This window comes from Balaenoptera acutorostrata, chromosome 5 (genome assembly GCF_949987535.1).
Source record: "Balaenoptera acutorostrata chromosome 5, mBalAcu1.1, whole genome shotgun sequence".
Taxonomy (NCBI): domain Eukaryota; kingdom Metazoa; phylum Chordata; class Mammalia; order Artiodactyla; family Balaenopteridae; genus Balaenoptera; species Balaenoptera acutorostrata.
In genome coordinates this window covers 43,077,336-43,093,352 of record NC_080068.1, presented here as the reverse complement: position 1 = coordinate 43,093,352, position 16,017 = coordinate 43,077,336, and the positions used below count along the sequence as shown (strand labels likewise).

Sequence of the window (16,017 nt, the reverse complement as noted above, 5' to 3'; positions counted from 1 at the left end):
GAAAAAATTAATGAAACTATAAGCTAGTTCTTTGAAAAGATCAGTAAGATTATTGATTGAATTGATCAGAAGGAAAAGAGAGTACGCATGAATTACCGATATCAGGAATGAAAGGAGGGTCATCACTGGATATCCCAGAGATAGTAAAGGTAGTAAGGAATTACCCTTGAATAGCTGTATCCTTGAATACTGAAAAATGAATTCAACAACTTGGATGAAATGGGGGAAATTCTTTTTTTTTTTAATTTACTTATTTTATTTATTTATTTTTGGCTGTGTTGGGTCTTCGTTGCTGTGTGCGGGCTTTCTCTAGTTGCGGCGAGCGGGGGCTACTCTTCATTGAGGTGCACAGGCTTCTCATTGCTGTGGCTTCTCTTGTGGAGCACGGGCTCTAGGCACGCAGACTTCAGTAGTTGTGGCACGCGGGTTCAGTAGTTGTGGCTCACGGGCTCTAGAGCACAGGCTCAGTAGTTGTGGTACATGGGCTTAGTTGCTCTGTGGCATGTGGGATCTTCCCGGAACCAGGGCTTGAACCCATGTCCCCTGCATTGGCAGGCAGATTCTTAACCACTGCGCCACCAGGGAATTCCAGTGGGGAAAATTCTTGAAAGAAACAATTCCCGAAATTGACTGAAGAAATATAAAATCTGAATAGTCCTATAGCTATTAAAGAAATTGAATTTATAATTTAAAACTTTCCCACAAAGAAAACTTTAGGCCCAACTGACTTCACTGGTGAGTTCTAACAAACATTTAAAGGAGAAATAATATCAGTCATACACACATTCTTTCAGAAAGTAGAGGAAGATGGAACACTGCTCATCTTATCTTATGAGACCAGCATTATGCTGATACCAAAACCAGACAAATATATTACGAGAAGAGAAAACTACAAGCCAATGTCTCTGGTAAACATACATATAAAAACCCATATCAAAGTACTAATAATACAGCTATACATTATAAGAACAATATACCATGATCAATCAGAATTTATTCCAATAATGCAAAGTTGGTTTAACATTCAAAGTTCATCAGTGTATAGATAATTATCCATTTGACAGAACTCAACACTCATTCATGATAAAAACTCAACATACTAGGAGTAGAAAAGAACTTCTTCAATCTGATAAAGGTTGTTTATTTTAAAAAGAAAAAAAAAAAACTACAGGTAACATCACACTTAATGGTGAAAAACTAAATGTTTTTTCCCCTAAGATCAGGAAAAGAAATCTGCTCTCACCCTACTAATCAACATATATCAGAACTTGTAGCCAATACAATAAGACAGGAAGAAAAAATAAAGCAAACAGATTAGAAAGGAAGAAGTAAAACTATCTTATTTGCTGATGGCATTGAGTTCAAGAAAAATCCAAAGGAATGTACAAAAAAACTAGAGTGTAATTAGTGGTGTCACAGGATACAAGGTCAATGTATAAAACTCAATTATATTTCTGTATACTCACTGCAAATAATTGGAAAAACAATTCCATTTACAATAAATTAAAAAAAAACATGAAATACTTAGGGATAAATTTAACTAATATGTGTCAGACCTATACACTGAAAATCATAAAACACTGCTGAGAGAAATTAAAGAAGACCTAAATAAATGGAGAGAGATAGCATGTTCATGAATTGGAACACTCACCTTTGTCCAGATGTTACTTCTTCCCAAATTGGCCTATAAATTCAGTGCAATCCTAATCAAAATCTTAACAGGATTTTTTTGTAGAAATTTCAGACTGATACTAGAATTTATTTGGAAATGCAAAGGAATAGAATAGCCAAAAATAGTTTTGTAAAAGAACTTGACTTCAAGACTTACTGTAAAGCTTCAATAATAAAGACAGTGTGATATTGGTGCAAAGATTGACATATAGACCAATAGATCAGTAAGTCCAGAATTAGAACCGTATATGATCAATTCATTTTCAACAAAGGTGCCAAGGTATTTAAATGGAGAAAGGATTTTTTTTTTCAATAAATGGTGCTGGAACAACTAGATATCCATATGGAACAACCACAAACAAATTAACCCCAACTCTTACCTCACACTGTCCAAAAAAATTAACTCAAAATGGATCATAGACCTAGACCTAAAAGCTAAAATAAAACTTCTAGAAGAAAATCTAGGAGAAAAATTTTTGTTACCTTGGGGTAGGCAAAGATTTCTTACGTGGGAAACAAAAACCATAAACCATGAAAGAAAAAAATCAATTTAATAGGCTTCATCATAATTTTAAAATTCTCTTCAAAAGACCCTGCTTAACAAATGAAAAGGCAGGGGGAAAATATTTATACATCTGACAAATATGTGTATGTCATGAGTGAGGACTCCACAAAAGGCAATGGAATTAGGAGGGAATTGGGACTTCAGTGCACTCAGGTACAGGAATCCTGGGGGAACTGACTTGGCCACAAAGGTCTGGTTTTATGGGCCTGGCAATGCAACCGTTGTATTCTGTTTTAACAATTGAAGTACAGCAGGAAGAAGTCCAGGCAGAGTCGGCTCAGGAGATTAGCCTCTAGGCAGCTGTTGTTTCAAGCCTGCCCACAGGAGGCTACTGGGCCCCATCCTGAGGAGGACAGGCCATCAGGGTTCCTCCTACTCCTTGGGGTAGGGCTTCACAACAGGGCTGTAGCTGTGGAAGGAGGCCGGAATTACAGACCGGGTGGAGAAGTGGGAAAATCTTTAGAGTTAGAACTGAAGCAGAAGTCAAGTCCTCTGGACAGGAACAACCAGGTGGGATAGGGGTGAGAGGCAAGAAGGGCAGTGTGAGGTCAGGAGGCAGGAGGTAGAGGTGGGCATCCCTGGAGAGACTAGGTCCAGGGTTTGGTGGAAGAGATGGAAACTCCAGGAATTAATAAGAGATCATAACAGTTGTTGGGCCATGGGATACAGGGAGCCTCCAATTATTGTTTCTCACAACTATGTTTCAGACGCTCTGCTAGACACTTTATATGTTTTATCTCTGATCTTTGCATACCTTTGAATAAAGTAATATAACTGTGCTTTCACAAAAAAAGAATCCAAGGCAAAAAGGTAGGTTACATAGGCTGCTTGCACACTGTGGTGCATGCTACTGCGGTCTTGCCTGGATCACTGTAATGGTCTCCCAGTTGGTCTCTTTGCATTCACTCTGTCTGCCCTACCTTCCCACATCCCCTCCAAGTAATTCTTCAATAGACTGATCTTCGCAAAATAGGAAATCCGAATGTGTCACCCCCTTCTGCTTAAAATTTGTCACTGGTTGTTTCCCGTTGCTGTTAGGATTGAGCCCAAATTGCTTATCATGGTCTACTGTGGTAGATTTGGCCTCTGCCTGTCTCTTCATCCTCATCTCTCACAGCCTTCGTATACTCTGTACTCCAGACATGCTGGCCTTCTATGACATTTCTCAAACATTCTATACTTGCTCCTACTGCAGTGTTCCGTAAGCCTGGGACTCACCCTTCTTACCTCCCCATCTCCAGTTTCACCCTCACCCACTCCCACATAATGGTCAGACTTTCACTTCACCACCACTTCCTCGGGGAAGCCTTCCTTTGCCACTGAGTCCAGTCAGTCTGTTGTATGCTTTGTAGAAACACATTTCTTTCCTTTAATAGCACCTATCAGTCTGTAGTTGTATTCTTGTTAGTGCCATTATTTGGCTAGTAACTTTACCCCAGTGGAATGTAAGCCCTGTGACAGCAGGATCCACATTTATTCTCATTTATCACTGAATCCCCGTGGCTAGCACAGTGCCTGGCATGTGGTTGGCACTTGGTAAACACTTGAATTAATGAATGGGTTGACATTGGAGTTGGTCATGGCTGAACTTGAAGGTTGGGGCAACAATGAAGAACCCAGCTTTGAGAAGCCAGAAGCAGAGGCTATACCAGTGGGTTTAAACCACTATGTCTAAAAGTTTTCACAGAGGGCTAGAAAGATAACCTGTTGGTAGCCAGAAAGATCAAGTAAAGGGTTTTGTTTATTTGTTTACTCCCATGGTTAACTGTAATCGGCCAACCAAATAACAATATAGAAACTAAGTATGTTGATAATCTACAAAGTGAGTATCTTAAAAGTACAATTTGGCCTGAATGAATACTATATTAAGAATGATTTTTATTAAAAGGAGAAACAATAGGAAATGTCTGTGCTCCGTATTATTTTCTGTTATCGCTTATAATGGTTTAATATGAAACTACTAGTTAAGTTTTCCAGTTGCAATATCATCAGAGTTGTGAGAGAGAGAAATATGCTTATTGATTGACTATATTTTAGTATAACTTGTTGATTTCATTGAAATTGGCTAATATAAATTATTCTAATTCAGAGACAGCTCTACATCTGAATACCAAGTGGCGAGTTAAGTATTACTTATGATTGCCATTATAAGTTTTAAATAGTAAGTGGGGAGAAAAAAAGGCAGCAAAAGAACAGGAAAAGGAGATGGGAATGATAGAGACAAAAAGCAGTAAAAAACTGTTATCTATTTTTAGGTAATATGTCAGAGAAAGTATTGCCTGATCCTGTTTTAGTGGAGGCTTTCAGTTGTGTTTTCCATGTTTGTTTGTTTTTTTTAATACAATTTTTAAAGCTAAAGAATGTTTTCACATGTGGCTGGAAAGGGGTGGAGGAAGGATTTCTGAAGGAGACTGAGTGGGAATTAGTGATAATTGAAGAGTAAACAGAGAGCACAGCTTCGGAGGTATTGTGAAAAATTATTCAAAAACCTAAGGGGTTTTTGAATGAGAAATGTGTAGATGTTTTCAGTATGAATATGATAACTGTCTTCTCCCTTAAATTGTTTTTTTCTTGTGATTTTAAAATGTTGTTATAAAATTACCTTTATGCAACTATGTAGATTTTATAATAGTTTTTTATTTAAATAGATTTGCAGTATGGAAATGAGTCATCATCTTGATTAATTATTCATTCAGAATGTTGCCTTGAATTAGGGAAGATGGTCTAATGATGTCCTGAATTGTTTCAGATTGCAACAAATCTTGGTGACATATATCACTTTATGAGTGGTACATTTTTTGGTGTTCAGCAGAAGATTTTGTTGAAAGAAAGAAGTCTCTGGGAAATAACTGTCGAATCACTTAGATACTTGACAGAAAAAGGACTCCTACAAAAAGATACTATTTTGACAGAAAAAGGACTTCTACAAAAAGACACTATTCATGGGTCTGAAGAAGAGTTCCAATATAGTTTTCACATTACAAAGTTGGGACGAGCTTCTTTTAAGGGTAAGTTTACCTAAATCTCATTACTAATCTGAGGAAATGCATTGGAAAAAATAGAAATTATTATGTAATGTTAAGTTGGATTTGTAATTTCATATTAATAATATTAATCTTATCTTACAAACTGTTGGACTACTTCAACTTTAAAAAGTTGAAAAGTGTTTTGAAACAAGTAATTTAGAATACTATAGAGGTATATGGAGAAAAAGGTGGTCATCCCTCCTTCATGCTCCCCTGCCTCAGCAATCATAAAATCATAATATCTTACCAAGCATAACAATTTGGTATATATTTTTGCAGACATTATCTGTAAATTTCATAGCAATTTGATACATATATCCTTCCAAATATTTTTGTGTGTACATGTATATGTGTGTGTGTATATATATACACACACACACAGACACACACACAGAGCTTGCTTTTCTCACTTATAAAATATCATGAGCATCTTCACATGTTAATCCCTTTAAATCTACCTCATTTTTCTTTTACTACAATAGTCATCCATAGTATGGATACCATAATTTATTTCACCACTTCCCTATTGATGGACATTTACACTGTTCCTGATTTTTCTCCATTATAAACAGGGCTGCTTGGGCATCTCTGTTCATGTATTTTTGGATATGTGTGGAAATGTTTCTCTGGGTTAGATTCCCAAGAATAGAGTAGTTGGGTCAGAAGGTACGTACTTATTAAATGTTGATGGATACTATCAAAATGACCTCCAAAATAGTTGTGTTAAGTTACATAGTAAGAGATTTTAAAGACTTTTGTAGTTAACTCCTAAACTAGACTTTCTTTAAAGTCACCTCTTTCCCCCTTTGGTGATTATGAAATATGAACTATTTGTGTCTTTCTTTTAGGAACTATAGATTTGGCTTATTGTGACAGTCTCTACAGAGACTTGAAGAAAGGTCTTGAAGGACTTGTGCTTGAAAGCCTTCTTCATCTAATTTACCTAACAACTCCCTATGATATGGCTTCTCAGTGTAACCCTGATTGGATGATATACTTCAGACAGGTGAGACGATAAGATTCTGCAATACAGGCTATAATAATGAATCAGGATATGATTTTTGTCAAGTGATTATTCACTTTTTTCTGTATTAAAATATATTTGAAATTGGGCCCTTTGTCTTCAAGTTTTTAAAGTAGTAATATGGCAATAACATTTTTTGTTTGTTTCACTTAAATATTTTCTGTTAAATATAAACATGTTCATTATCAAAAAAATAAAGAAAGGTGCAGAAAAGAAAAAAAGGTCATCCTGGTCCCATTTCCCCAAAGGTAGTTTACTCTTATGATTTGGTGACCACTACATTTTATAATGCCTGGAATATAAAGAAAACCATGAAAGCCGTCCCTGATGATTGATAGTTTAATTACATGAAAGCTCTATTACAGTCACACGTGATGTCACATCATGTCACACCAAACCCGGTGATGTTAATACCTGAGAAGGAATATCATCTTTATCAACAGTAGCAAGGTGGAACTGGCCATACTTGTTACAAAACCAAGTGGTAGAGTACAGGCTATTATGATTTTACTGTGAACAGGCTAGATGCATGAACACATATTAGGCAGAAGCAATATGCAGCTTTTAATTGCAGGAAATTAACTTTCTTTTTAATGTCGTATTTTTAAATTGTTACTCTAAGTTTTTCTAAGTGGTATTATACAATGCGGTTACTTTCAAAAGCTTTCCCTCTTCTCTCTTCCCACAGACATCTCCCATATTAAACATGAGCCCATAGTCCATGGTCACAGTATTTGTGGCTGTGTCTTTAAGTCATTCTGCTAAAGTTTGTTATATTGGGTTGGCCCAGAAGTTCGTTCGGGTTTTTCCGTAACAGCTTACAGGAAAACCCGAACGAACTTTTTGGCTAACCCAAATATTTTAATACTATATCTTTTAAGCTTGCAATATTTGTAAACAAAATATGTGGGTTTTTTCATATCTTTTATAATAATGAAAGTGTGATATGACTAAATACTGGATTTGGTTAATGGCAGACTTTTTAAAGTTACAATTTAATTTTTCTATATATTTATACTCTTTTTCTCTGTAGTTTAGCCAGCTCAGCCCAGCAGAACAAAATGTGGCTGTTCTGGTTGGAGTCTCTGAGAACTTTATTGGGAAGAAAGCATCAGGTCAAGCCATCAGGAAGGTAACCTAGTCTTTTTTTCCTTCCTAAATAACTAAGTTCATAAAACAAAATTAATGCTGTTGTATCATCTCCTTTGTTGACTTGATCCTTTTGGTTCACTTTTTTTCTCTTTAATATAATTCCCATTTTACTATTTAAAACATCTAAGGACCAGAAATTTAGATATTTTTTTTTTTAACAGTATTTATTTCTGGGTGGTGTGATGGCCCTTTTTATGTGTACCTTTGTATTTCTAAAATAGTCATGCACATGTAAGTCTTTATCATAGGAAAAGGTAAACCTTATTTATTTTTCTTAGGCTACTTATTATGGCTTAAATTATATAAATTGTAAAATATTTGTAAAATGTTTTCACAGTATTATGGAATCCTGAAATAAGTTCAATTCAAGGGAGAAAAAAATTTTCTAGAAACTTTTTATTAAGCATTTTACTTGGTATCAGGGATTCTAAGATAGGACGAGTTTGGGATTTTTGTTTTTGTTGTTGCTGTTGTCCCAAAGAACTCCCAATGTACTTGAAGTACATAAAGCATTTTAGAAGGTTGAAGTGGAAAAGGCAATACTCTTGTGTGATATCTTATATTTTTGTGTTTTAAAGTTTAGTCAACAAACATGAAGCAAGCGTTGAATGCACACACTAACCTTAAGAGAAGTGGAAATAATTCGGTGGCAAACATGCATTCAAAATCCTTAAGTTCATATAATCTTCCACCTCATAATACACTTTTTTTCAGTTTTCATTTTCTTTGGTAATCTAATCTTCCTTGAAACCTAATTATCTTACCTACCATTTCCCCTATATCTTTTAAATTTATATAGATTTTACTGATTTCATTTTGAAAAATGGAAGGCGGTGTTTACTTACATTTGAATTGAATGGTGCAGCTGTCCCCTGTATTGATGTATCATAAAATTATAAATATATAGCACTTCAGTATTCATGTTGTCAATATTTAGATTGGGTCTTTTACCTCAGAAATGACTGTTGTTTAGGCCTTCAAAATGTTGAATAAAGATATTTCTTAAAACAAGCCTTTTGTATCAAACTCTAAAATATAAAATAAAAACAAAATCATATTAGTTTGGAACTCATTACCAAATAATAAACATTTATAAAACCTTATTAGAATAATGTATCTTTTAAAACTTGAATCAAAATTTATTTTTGTTACATTTTATGAAATATAGTCAATAAATGTTTGTTCAATTGATAATTAAATATTTTAAATAGTATGGGCATTGATTTGTCTTAATTACAAATGGGTTAGTTACTAGTTCAGTGCTTTAGAAGTATCTTTTTAAAAAACTTCTGCAGAACATGATGTTTACTTAAAATCTAATTGATGTCTTCACATTGAAAAAGACCTTTAAACATTTTTTGTAAAAATCTTGAAATTGGCATAATGTGGCTTATCTTGCCATGTAATATAATTACATCATTTTTCTTGGCTTTGAAAATACATTCTAAGCAAAATCTACATTGACTCAATTTATAGTTAATAATGAAGATGCACTAAAATTGGGAAATTAAAAGGTAATCTTTTCCTACTTGTTTTTCAGCTGTCATGCTTTTTCAGCTTAATGCTTTTTAAAAGGGTGATCCAGTACAACATGCAGAATCTGTAATTCTTATATCCTTCGATGTGCCGCCCTGAGTTCTCATCGTAAACATTCTTTTACTATAGTAAAGGATATAATTTTATATTTTTTTTTTTTTTTTTTTTTTTATTATTTTTTTTTTTTTTTGTGTGTGTGTGTGTGTGGCTGTGTCGGGTCTTCGTTTCTGTGCGAGGGCTTTCTCTAGCTGCGGCAAGTGGGGGCCACTCTTCATCGCCATGCGCGGGCCTCTCACTGTCACGGCCTCTCTTGTTGCGGAGCACAGGCTCCAGATGCGCAGGCTCAGTAGCTGTGGCTCACGGGCCTAGTTGCTCCGTGGCATGTGGGATCTTCCCAGACCAGGGCTTGAACCCGTGTCCCCTGCATTGGCAGGCGGATTCTCAACCACTGCGCCACCAGGGAAGCCCTATAATTTTATATTTTAAACCTACTTTTTCTTTTTAAAATTCATCTTTTTTTTCCTCTGATTTTAAGCATGGGTTACTCAGTTTCTGAGTTAGCTTAATATTAGCTATGAAATGCTTTACCCAGAAAATAATCACTAGGCACCACAGGCAAAAGCACATATACAGAATAGAAATAGTCAACTACAGGAAGCATTTTTCTTTCAGTGTTTTAACTTTGGAAACATTAATTATTTATCATGACCATGTAGAAATCATAGAATCTAGTATTTACTTTGTAAACTTATTAACATATTTATCTAAACAAATGCGTTTGTCTGATTTATAATCACAGTCACACATATATATATACCACCTATAAATACTACAGTAAATGTAAAGGTTTCCCCAACTCCTTTCCTTCCTGTGTTCTTTCTTAAGGCTACCATAACAAATTAGCACAAACCAGGTGTCTTAAAGCAACAGAAATTTATTCTGGCACAGTTCAGGAGGCCAGAGATCTGAAATCAAGATGCTGGCAGAGCTGTTCCTTCTGGAGGCTCTGAGGAAGAAACCATCTTGCCTCTCTCCTAGCTTTTGGTGGTTGCAGGCAATCCTTGTAGATGCATCCCTCCAAAGTCTGCCTCCATTTTCACATTGCCTTCTCTGTGTCATTCTGTGTCGTCTCTCTCGTAAGGGATGACAGTCATTGAATAATGGGCCCTTAAGGGCCCCCTGTACATCCAGGATGATTTCATCTCCAGATCCATAACTAATTACATCTGCAGAGATCCTATTTCCAAACAAGGTCACATTCAAAGGTACCAGGGGTTAAGACTTGAGCATATCTTTTTGGGGGAACAATTCAACTCACTACACTCCCTACAGAAGGAACTTTAAATTGGAAACAATTTGGCATATCTCTTTTTTTACACTTGGAAAAATGGTAATTTGAACTAATCTAAAGTACATTTGTTAGAACTTAGATTTATTTCTGTGGAACCATTCTATCCTTGCTGTCCTGTAGAACAACTTCATTTGCTTTACCTTTTGTCCATTTTGAATGTAATGTACATTTTTTAGCAGGTCCAGTACATAAACTTACTTGTGTCTTTCTAGAAGGTGGACAAGAATATTGTCAACAGACTATACCTGTCTTTTGTCCTTTATACCTTGCTCAAAGAGACCAACATTTGGAGTGTGTCTGAAAAATTCAATATGCCTCGAGGATATATACAAAACCTTCTCTCTGGAGCTGCCGCATTCTCCTCTTGTGTGTTACATTTCTGTGAGGTAATTCCACTAAATAGATGATATATGCTGTGTGCATCTTCTGTTTTAACTGTTACTAAACTCAAAAACCAGTTAGTATGTTCTCGTTTCTTCTGTTATTACAAAGCACTCAAAATTTGTTTAAAATATATCTTTGTTTTTATCCACTTACAAAAATACTATATACAGGCATGTAATAAAGGTATTACAGAATGACAGAATCAACTAAAACGTATAATGAACAAGTAGAAAGTCCTTAGTTATCCCTACTTTTGGAACTATCATTAATAGTTTCAAGTATTTGGAATCAACTCTTTTTTTTTTTACTCTTTCTTTTTGTTGTTGTTGTTTTTTCTTTTCTTTCTTTCTTTATTTTTGGTTGCGTTGGGTCTTAGTTGCACCATGAGGGATCTTTGATTGCAGTACATGGGCTCTTTGTTGTGGCACACAGGCTTCTCTCTAGTTCTGGTGTGCGGGCTCAGTAGTTGCGGCATGCGGGCTTAGTTGCCCCATGGCATGTGGGATCTTAGTTCTTCAATCAGGGATCAAACCTGCATTGCCTGCATTGTCTAAGGTGGATTAGACAAAGGTGGATTCCCAACCACTGGACCACCAGGGAAGTCCCTGGAATCAACTCTTACAATAACTTTTCTCCATTGATGTAGATTCTGTGTGGGTGTCTTTCTCCTGTGTGGTAACTGTAAAGTGTTTGATTAGTATGTTACCAATATCCAGCAGATACCTGACTACTCAGTACCATGTTCTTTTGATTACCACAGTAATTTCCCATTTTTGCTTTCAGTGTCAGGCAGCTACTTTAGTTTCTACATCAAATGTATATTTTATAAAATAAATCAAGAAGAAAACTTAATTTTGGCCATATGCATTTGAGATCGATTTGTTTAAGACTTTACTAAAAGAAGCTTTCAGAATTTCCTTAAATAACACAACAAAGCTTACCAGAGTTTTCTACCCAGACAGTTTTTTGATGAGTTTATAAGATAAGCCATTTTTGCTGCATTGAAATTTATTATTTTTGGGTGGCATAGTAATATTTGTTTCTGTACTTATTTTTTTTTAAACTTTTTTCCACAATGAATTCTACTTTTAAACTTAAAATCTACTTCATTTGCCCTATCTTAAGCCTCCATATTCTGTGTGTGTATATGGCAATTTGTTCTATCATATACGCTAATGGAGTAAATAATCCAAAACTACTTGGCTTTGGATTGAATGATAATTATTTTAGCAAATTTACCTTTCTAAATACCTTTTATTTATGCTGATTTTTAAATTTTAGCTTATATTCCCTAATTACATGGTAGCTAATTGGTACACAAAAATTATGGATAATAAGGAGAAGCTGGCCTTTAAAGTGTATTTTCTTAAGTTTACTGTGTTTGTTCTTCATATTTAAAAAGCTGTTCCCTGATAGGTTTATCCCTCTGTTTTACTTAGAACTATAAGGACGTGAGCCTTACACAATTGTTCAAGTGAAAGAATCTACAGGTTGAACTTCAAAAGCAACTATAATTTGATGGTTGATCCTAGGGTCAGTCTATCTGACAACTCTCATGAATGTATTTTCAATATTTTAAAGCATTTTTTTCTTTATAAAAAGTTATGTAGGACTTCCCTGGTGGCTCAGTGGTTGAGAATCTGCCTGCCAATGCAGGGGACACGGGTTCGATCCCTGGTCTGGGAAGATCCCACAGGCCGTGGAGCAACTAAGCCTGTGCACCGCAACTACTGAGCCTGTGCTCTAGAGCCCGCAAGCCACAACTACTGAGCCTGCATGCTGGAACTACTGAAGCCTGTGCGCCTAGAGCCCATGCTCCGCAACAATAGAAGCCACCACAGTGAGAAGCCTGCGCACTACAGCGAAGAGTAGCCCCTGCTCGCTACAACTAGAGAAAACCGACGTGTAGCAGCAAAGACCCAGCGTAGCCAAAAATAAATAAATTAAATAAATAAATAAAAACAAAAAACAACAACAAAAAATGTTATGTAAGTGGAATAAAATAGTACACCGATCATATTAGTTAAGATACTTTTAACTGCAAGTAACAGAAAAATTCCATAGAAATTTAAACAATAAGGAAAAATGATTATCTTATGTAGCAGGAAAGCCAGAGCTAAGGCAGTTTGGGATTGATTGATTCAGTAGTTCTCTTCAAGGTTTTCTTTTCTTCTTGTTTTGCTGCCATACTAGTGCACTGACTACTTTCCTAGTGGTCACAAAGTAGCTAGCTAATGTTGTTCCATGCATCACAAATGCTCACAGTGATACCCAAAGGTTAGAAAGGAAACTTAAAAAAAAAAAAAAAAAACACCAAACTACTATTACAGAAAATTTCAACCATATATTTAAAAAGACCAGATAATGTAATGAATACCCATTTACCCACCCAGCTTTAAGAATTGCCAGCTCATGGTTTCTAATACTATTTTAAATACTGCTGCACTGAGCATCATCTTGTATTTGAATCCTTCCGTATTCAGTATTTTGTCTTCAGGATAAATCTCCAGAGGTAGGAATTGTTTTCAATCATTTGGGAAAGAAAAACGATGCAATCACTTGCTGATGTTCTGATAAAAATGAATAGAACTCTTCTTATTGACTTCTTTTTCTTTTTTTTTTTTTAATTGGGGTATAGTTATTTATTTTTCACTTTTCAATCTTTTTCCTCATTGTAAAACCATTCCATCACATTCCTCAGTCTCTGCCATGTTTCCTTGGAATAATTTTGCTTGGAGTCATTGGTCATCTCTGGCTTAACCCAACTTCCAGAATTTACAGAAGGGAGAGTCCTCTCTGAGCCCCCTACGATGCAAACTAGATTTTGAAATAACTCACCAGATTTAAATTCTGCATATTTCTTTGTGTTCTGCAGGAACTTGAGGAGTTCTGGGTTTATAGAGCCCTTTTGGTAGAACTTACCAAGAAGTTGACTTACTGTGTAAAGGCAGAGCTGATCCCTCTCATGGAAGTGACTGGAGTTTTAGAGGTTAGTAGCTTCCCAGTTTCCCACCTGAGATGATTTCAACTAACAGAAAAATCAGGTTTTACTGTCATGTCACACAGGGTAAGTGACAGTAGCCTTATTGTTCATTTATCATGGGAATCTTTTTTTTAAATTAATTGCTGCCATGGTCTCCCAGAAATCCCTGTTAATCTGGAAGAAGTTCTGATGAAAAATCACATTTGTGAGAAAAAGTAACAGTAGGGATAGGGATGACTCTCCCCAAGTATGTGTGTCATTCTTAACATCCCTTCCTTCCTCTACTCCAGTGAAGAATCACCTTCTGTCAGTTTAGACAGTGCTTGTTGAAGGTGGTGGTGACTTGGTGGCAGTGAGGGTCATTTACATTTTCTAAGGGAGTGAGGAGAAAGTATCCTCAGCTGGTTTCTTAGTTTTCTATTTTTGACCAACCCTTGATTTCAGTTTATCCTCCGTTATTCAGTTCTTAAATCAGAGGAGTTCTGTCTGGGAATGCAGACACACACCCCCCACACCCCTACCTCAGAGGTCCCCTGAGTAGATGGTAAGAACATTTTAGGGATACTGGACTAAAACATTTGACTGGGGATGCCCCTAGCCTAAGTGCCCTAATGGGTTTCTTATTTCTGATTGCAGCACATATCAGCTCACTTAAGCTGCACAGAAAACTAGCTATCTTGCAGTCAGATTGGAACCACCCAAATGCCTCTTTTAAAATTCCTCAGGATTCTGATGTGTTATCTCTTCATATTTATTATCTTAGTTTATTCCTGTCTCTGCAAGTGCATTTTTTCCCTTCAGTAAGACACTTAAATTATTTTTTCCTAATCCCAAATTCTGATCGTAATGATTTTTGTAATACTTTTCAGGGTCGAGCAAGACAGTTATACAATGCAGGTTATAAAAGTCTAATGCACTTAGCTAATGCAAATCCTGAAGTGCTGATAAAAACAATTGATCATTTATCAAGATGCCAGGCCAAGCAAATTGTTTCATCAGCCAAGGTAAGCAAACAAACTATTTTTTAATCTTTATGATATATATATATTTTTTAATTAATTAATTTTTGGCTGTGTTGGGTCTTCGTTGCTGTGCACGGGCTTTCTCTAGTTGCAGCGAGCGGGGGCTACTCTTCGTTGCGGTGCACGGGCTTCTCATTGCGGTGGCTTCTCTTGTTGCGGAGCACGGGCTCTAGGCGTGTGGGCTTCGGTAGTTGTGGTGCACGGGTTTAGTTGCTCCGTGGCATGTGGGATCTTCCTGGACCAGGGCTCGAACCCGTGTCCCCTGCATTGGCAGGCAGATTCTTAACGACTGCGCCACCAGGGAAGCCCAATCTTTATGATATTTTGTAGTGTAATCTCCTTATACTTTAGACATAAAAGCAAAAACATTTAACTATATATGCAAAAGTTTATACTCACAGTATGTGGGTAAAAATAGTACACGTGTTATGATACAAGGCTTGCTAAAAGGAGGAAAAGAATCTCCTAAAAAATAAAGACGCTTTCAAGAGTTCATTGAAGTACGAGGAACTCTGGAACTCGCTGAACTCTGCCTCCTGCTACTCTTGACACAGAAGTCCTTTCGTCAGCATCTCTGACATCTGGTCTTTTCACCTTTAAACACCTTCACTGACAAGGAACCTACAACCTCAAAAATTAAGTAGTTCTCTTTTTGGACCCCTAGTGTTACAAAGAGCATCCCAATATAATGAGGCTGTCTTAAAATGTCTACCATGGCCTCGTAGAGTACTGCCCTGTGGAACTAGGCTGTTGCTTTGTTCATTTGCTAGCTTTTCACATACTTGAAAACGGCTCTTCTTGCCTCCAAGGGCTTCTCTTTTCTGTTTCTTTCACCTGTAGTAAATAACCTAGTTTTAGGCTATTCACTATCCTGGTTACCCTTTGCTAGACGCAATCCACTTTGTCATTACCCTCCTGCTCCATGTGGGTAAATCCATTACACAACAGTTTGGGGTTATTTCCTTCTTGATCTCAACTACAGTTCTATCCTTGTGGTCTGAAATCACATAGTTTTTTGTTTTTTTAACTTCACTGTTATACTATTGTCATATATAGATCAGAATTGGCTGAAAAGTAAATTTCCATCTTACTTTTTTGAATGGTGCTCACATTGTTTGTATTGCTTTGATTGATCTTTACAACAGTCCTCTGAGGTGGACAGAGTTGGTGTCACATTCAATTTACAAATGAAGACACTAAAACTTGTTCCATTAGATTAGGAGTTCTTTGGGTTGATAAGGATGAAGTTATAATTATTTCCATTTCTGTAGCACCTAGCACGGTATTCAGCCTATAGTAGATA

The 16,017-nt window shown here is 36.2% G+C and overlaps 1 protein-coding gene across 3 annotated transcripts in view; it reads left to right on the top strand.

Annotated features, from left to right (window-relative positions):
- HELQ (helicase, POLQ like) overlaps positions 1-16,017 on the top strand; it is a 41,697-nt gene that overhangs the window by 21,210 nt on the left and 4,470 nt on the right. For 2 of the 3 annotated variants that reach the window (XM_007167927.3, XM_057546671.1), the window contains 6 exons: positions 4,986-5,244; positions 6,111-6,268; positions 7,320-7,418; positions 10,538-10,711; positions 13,585-13,698; positions 14,562-14,696. In XM_007167927.3, the coding sequence (XP_007167989.2) occupies positions 4,986-5,244; positions 6,111-6,268; positions 7,320-7,418; positions 10,538-10,711; positions 13,585-13,698; positions 14,562-14,696 (939 nt within the window). Of the gene's footprint in view, positions 1-4,985; positions 5,245-6,110; positions 6,269-7,319; positions 7,419-10,537; positions 10,712-13,584; positions 13,699-14,561; positions 14,697-16,017 lie in introns of those variants that run through there. The other variant, XR_009008347.1, reaches the window with a different exon arrangement.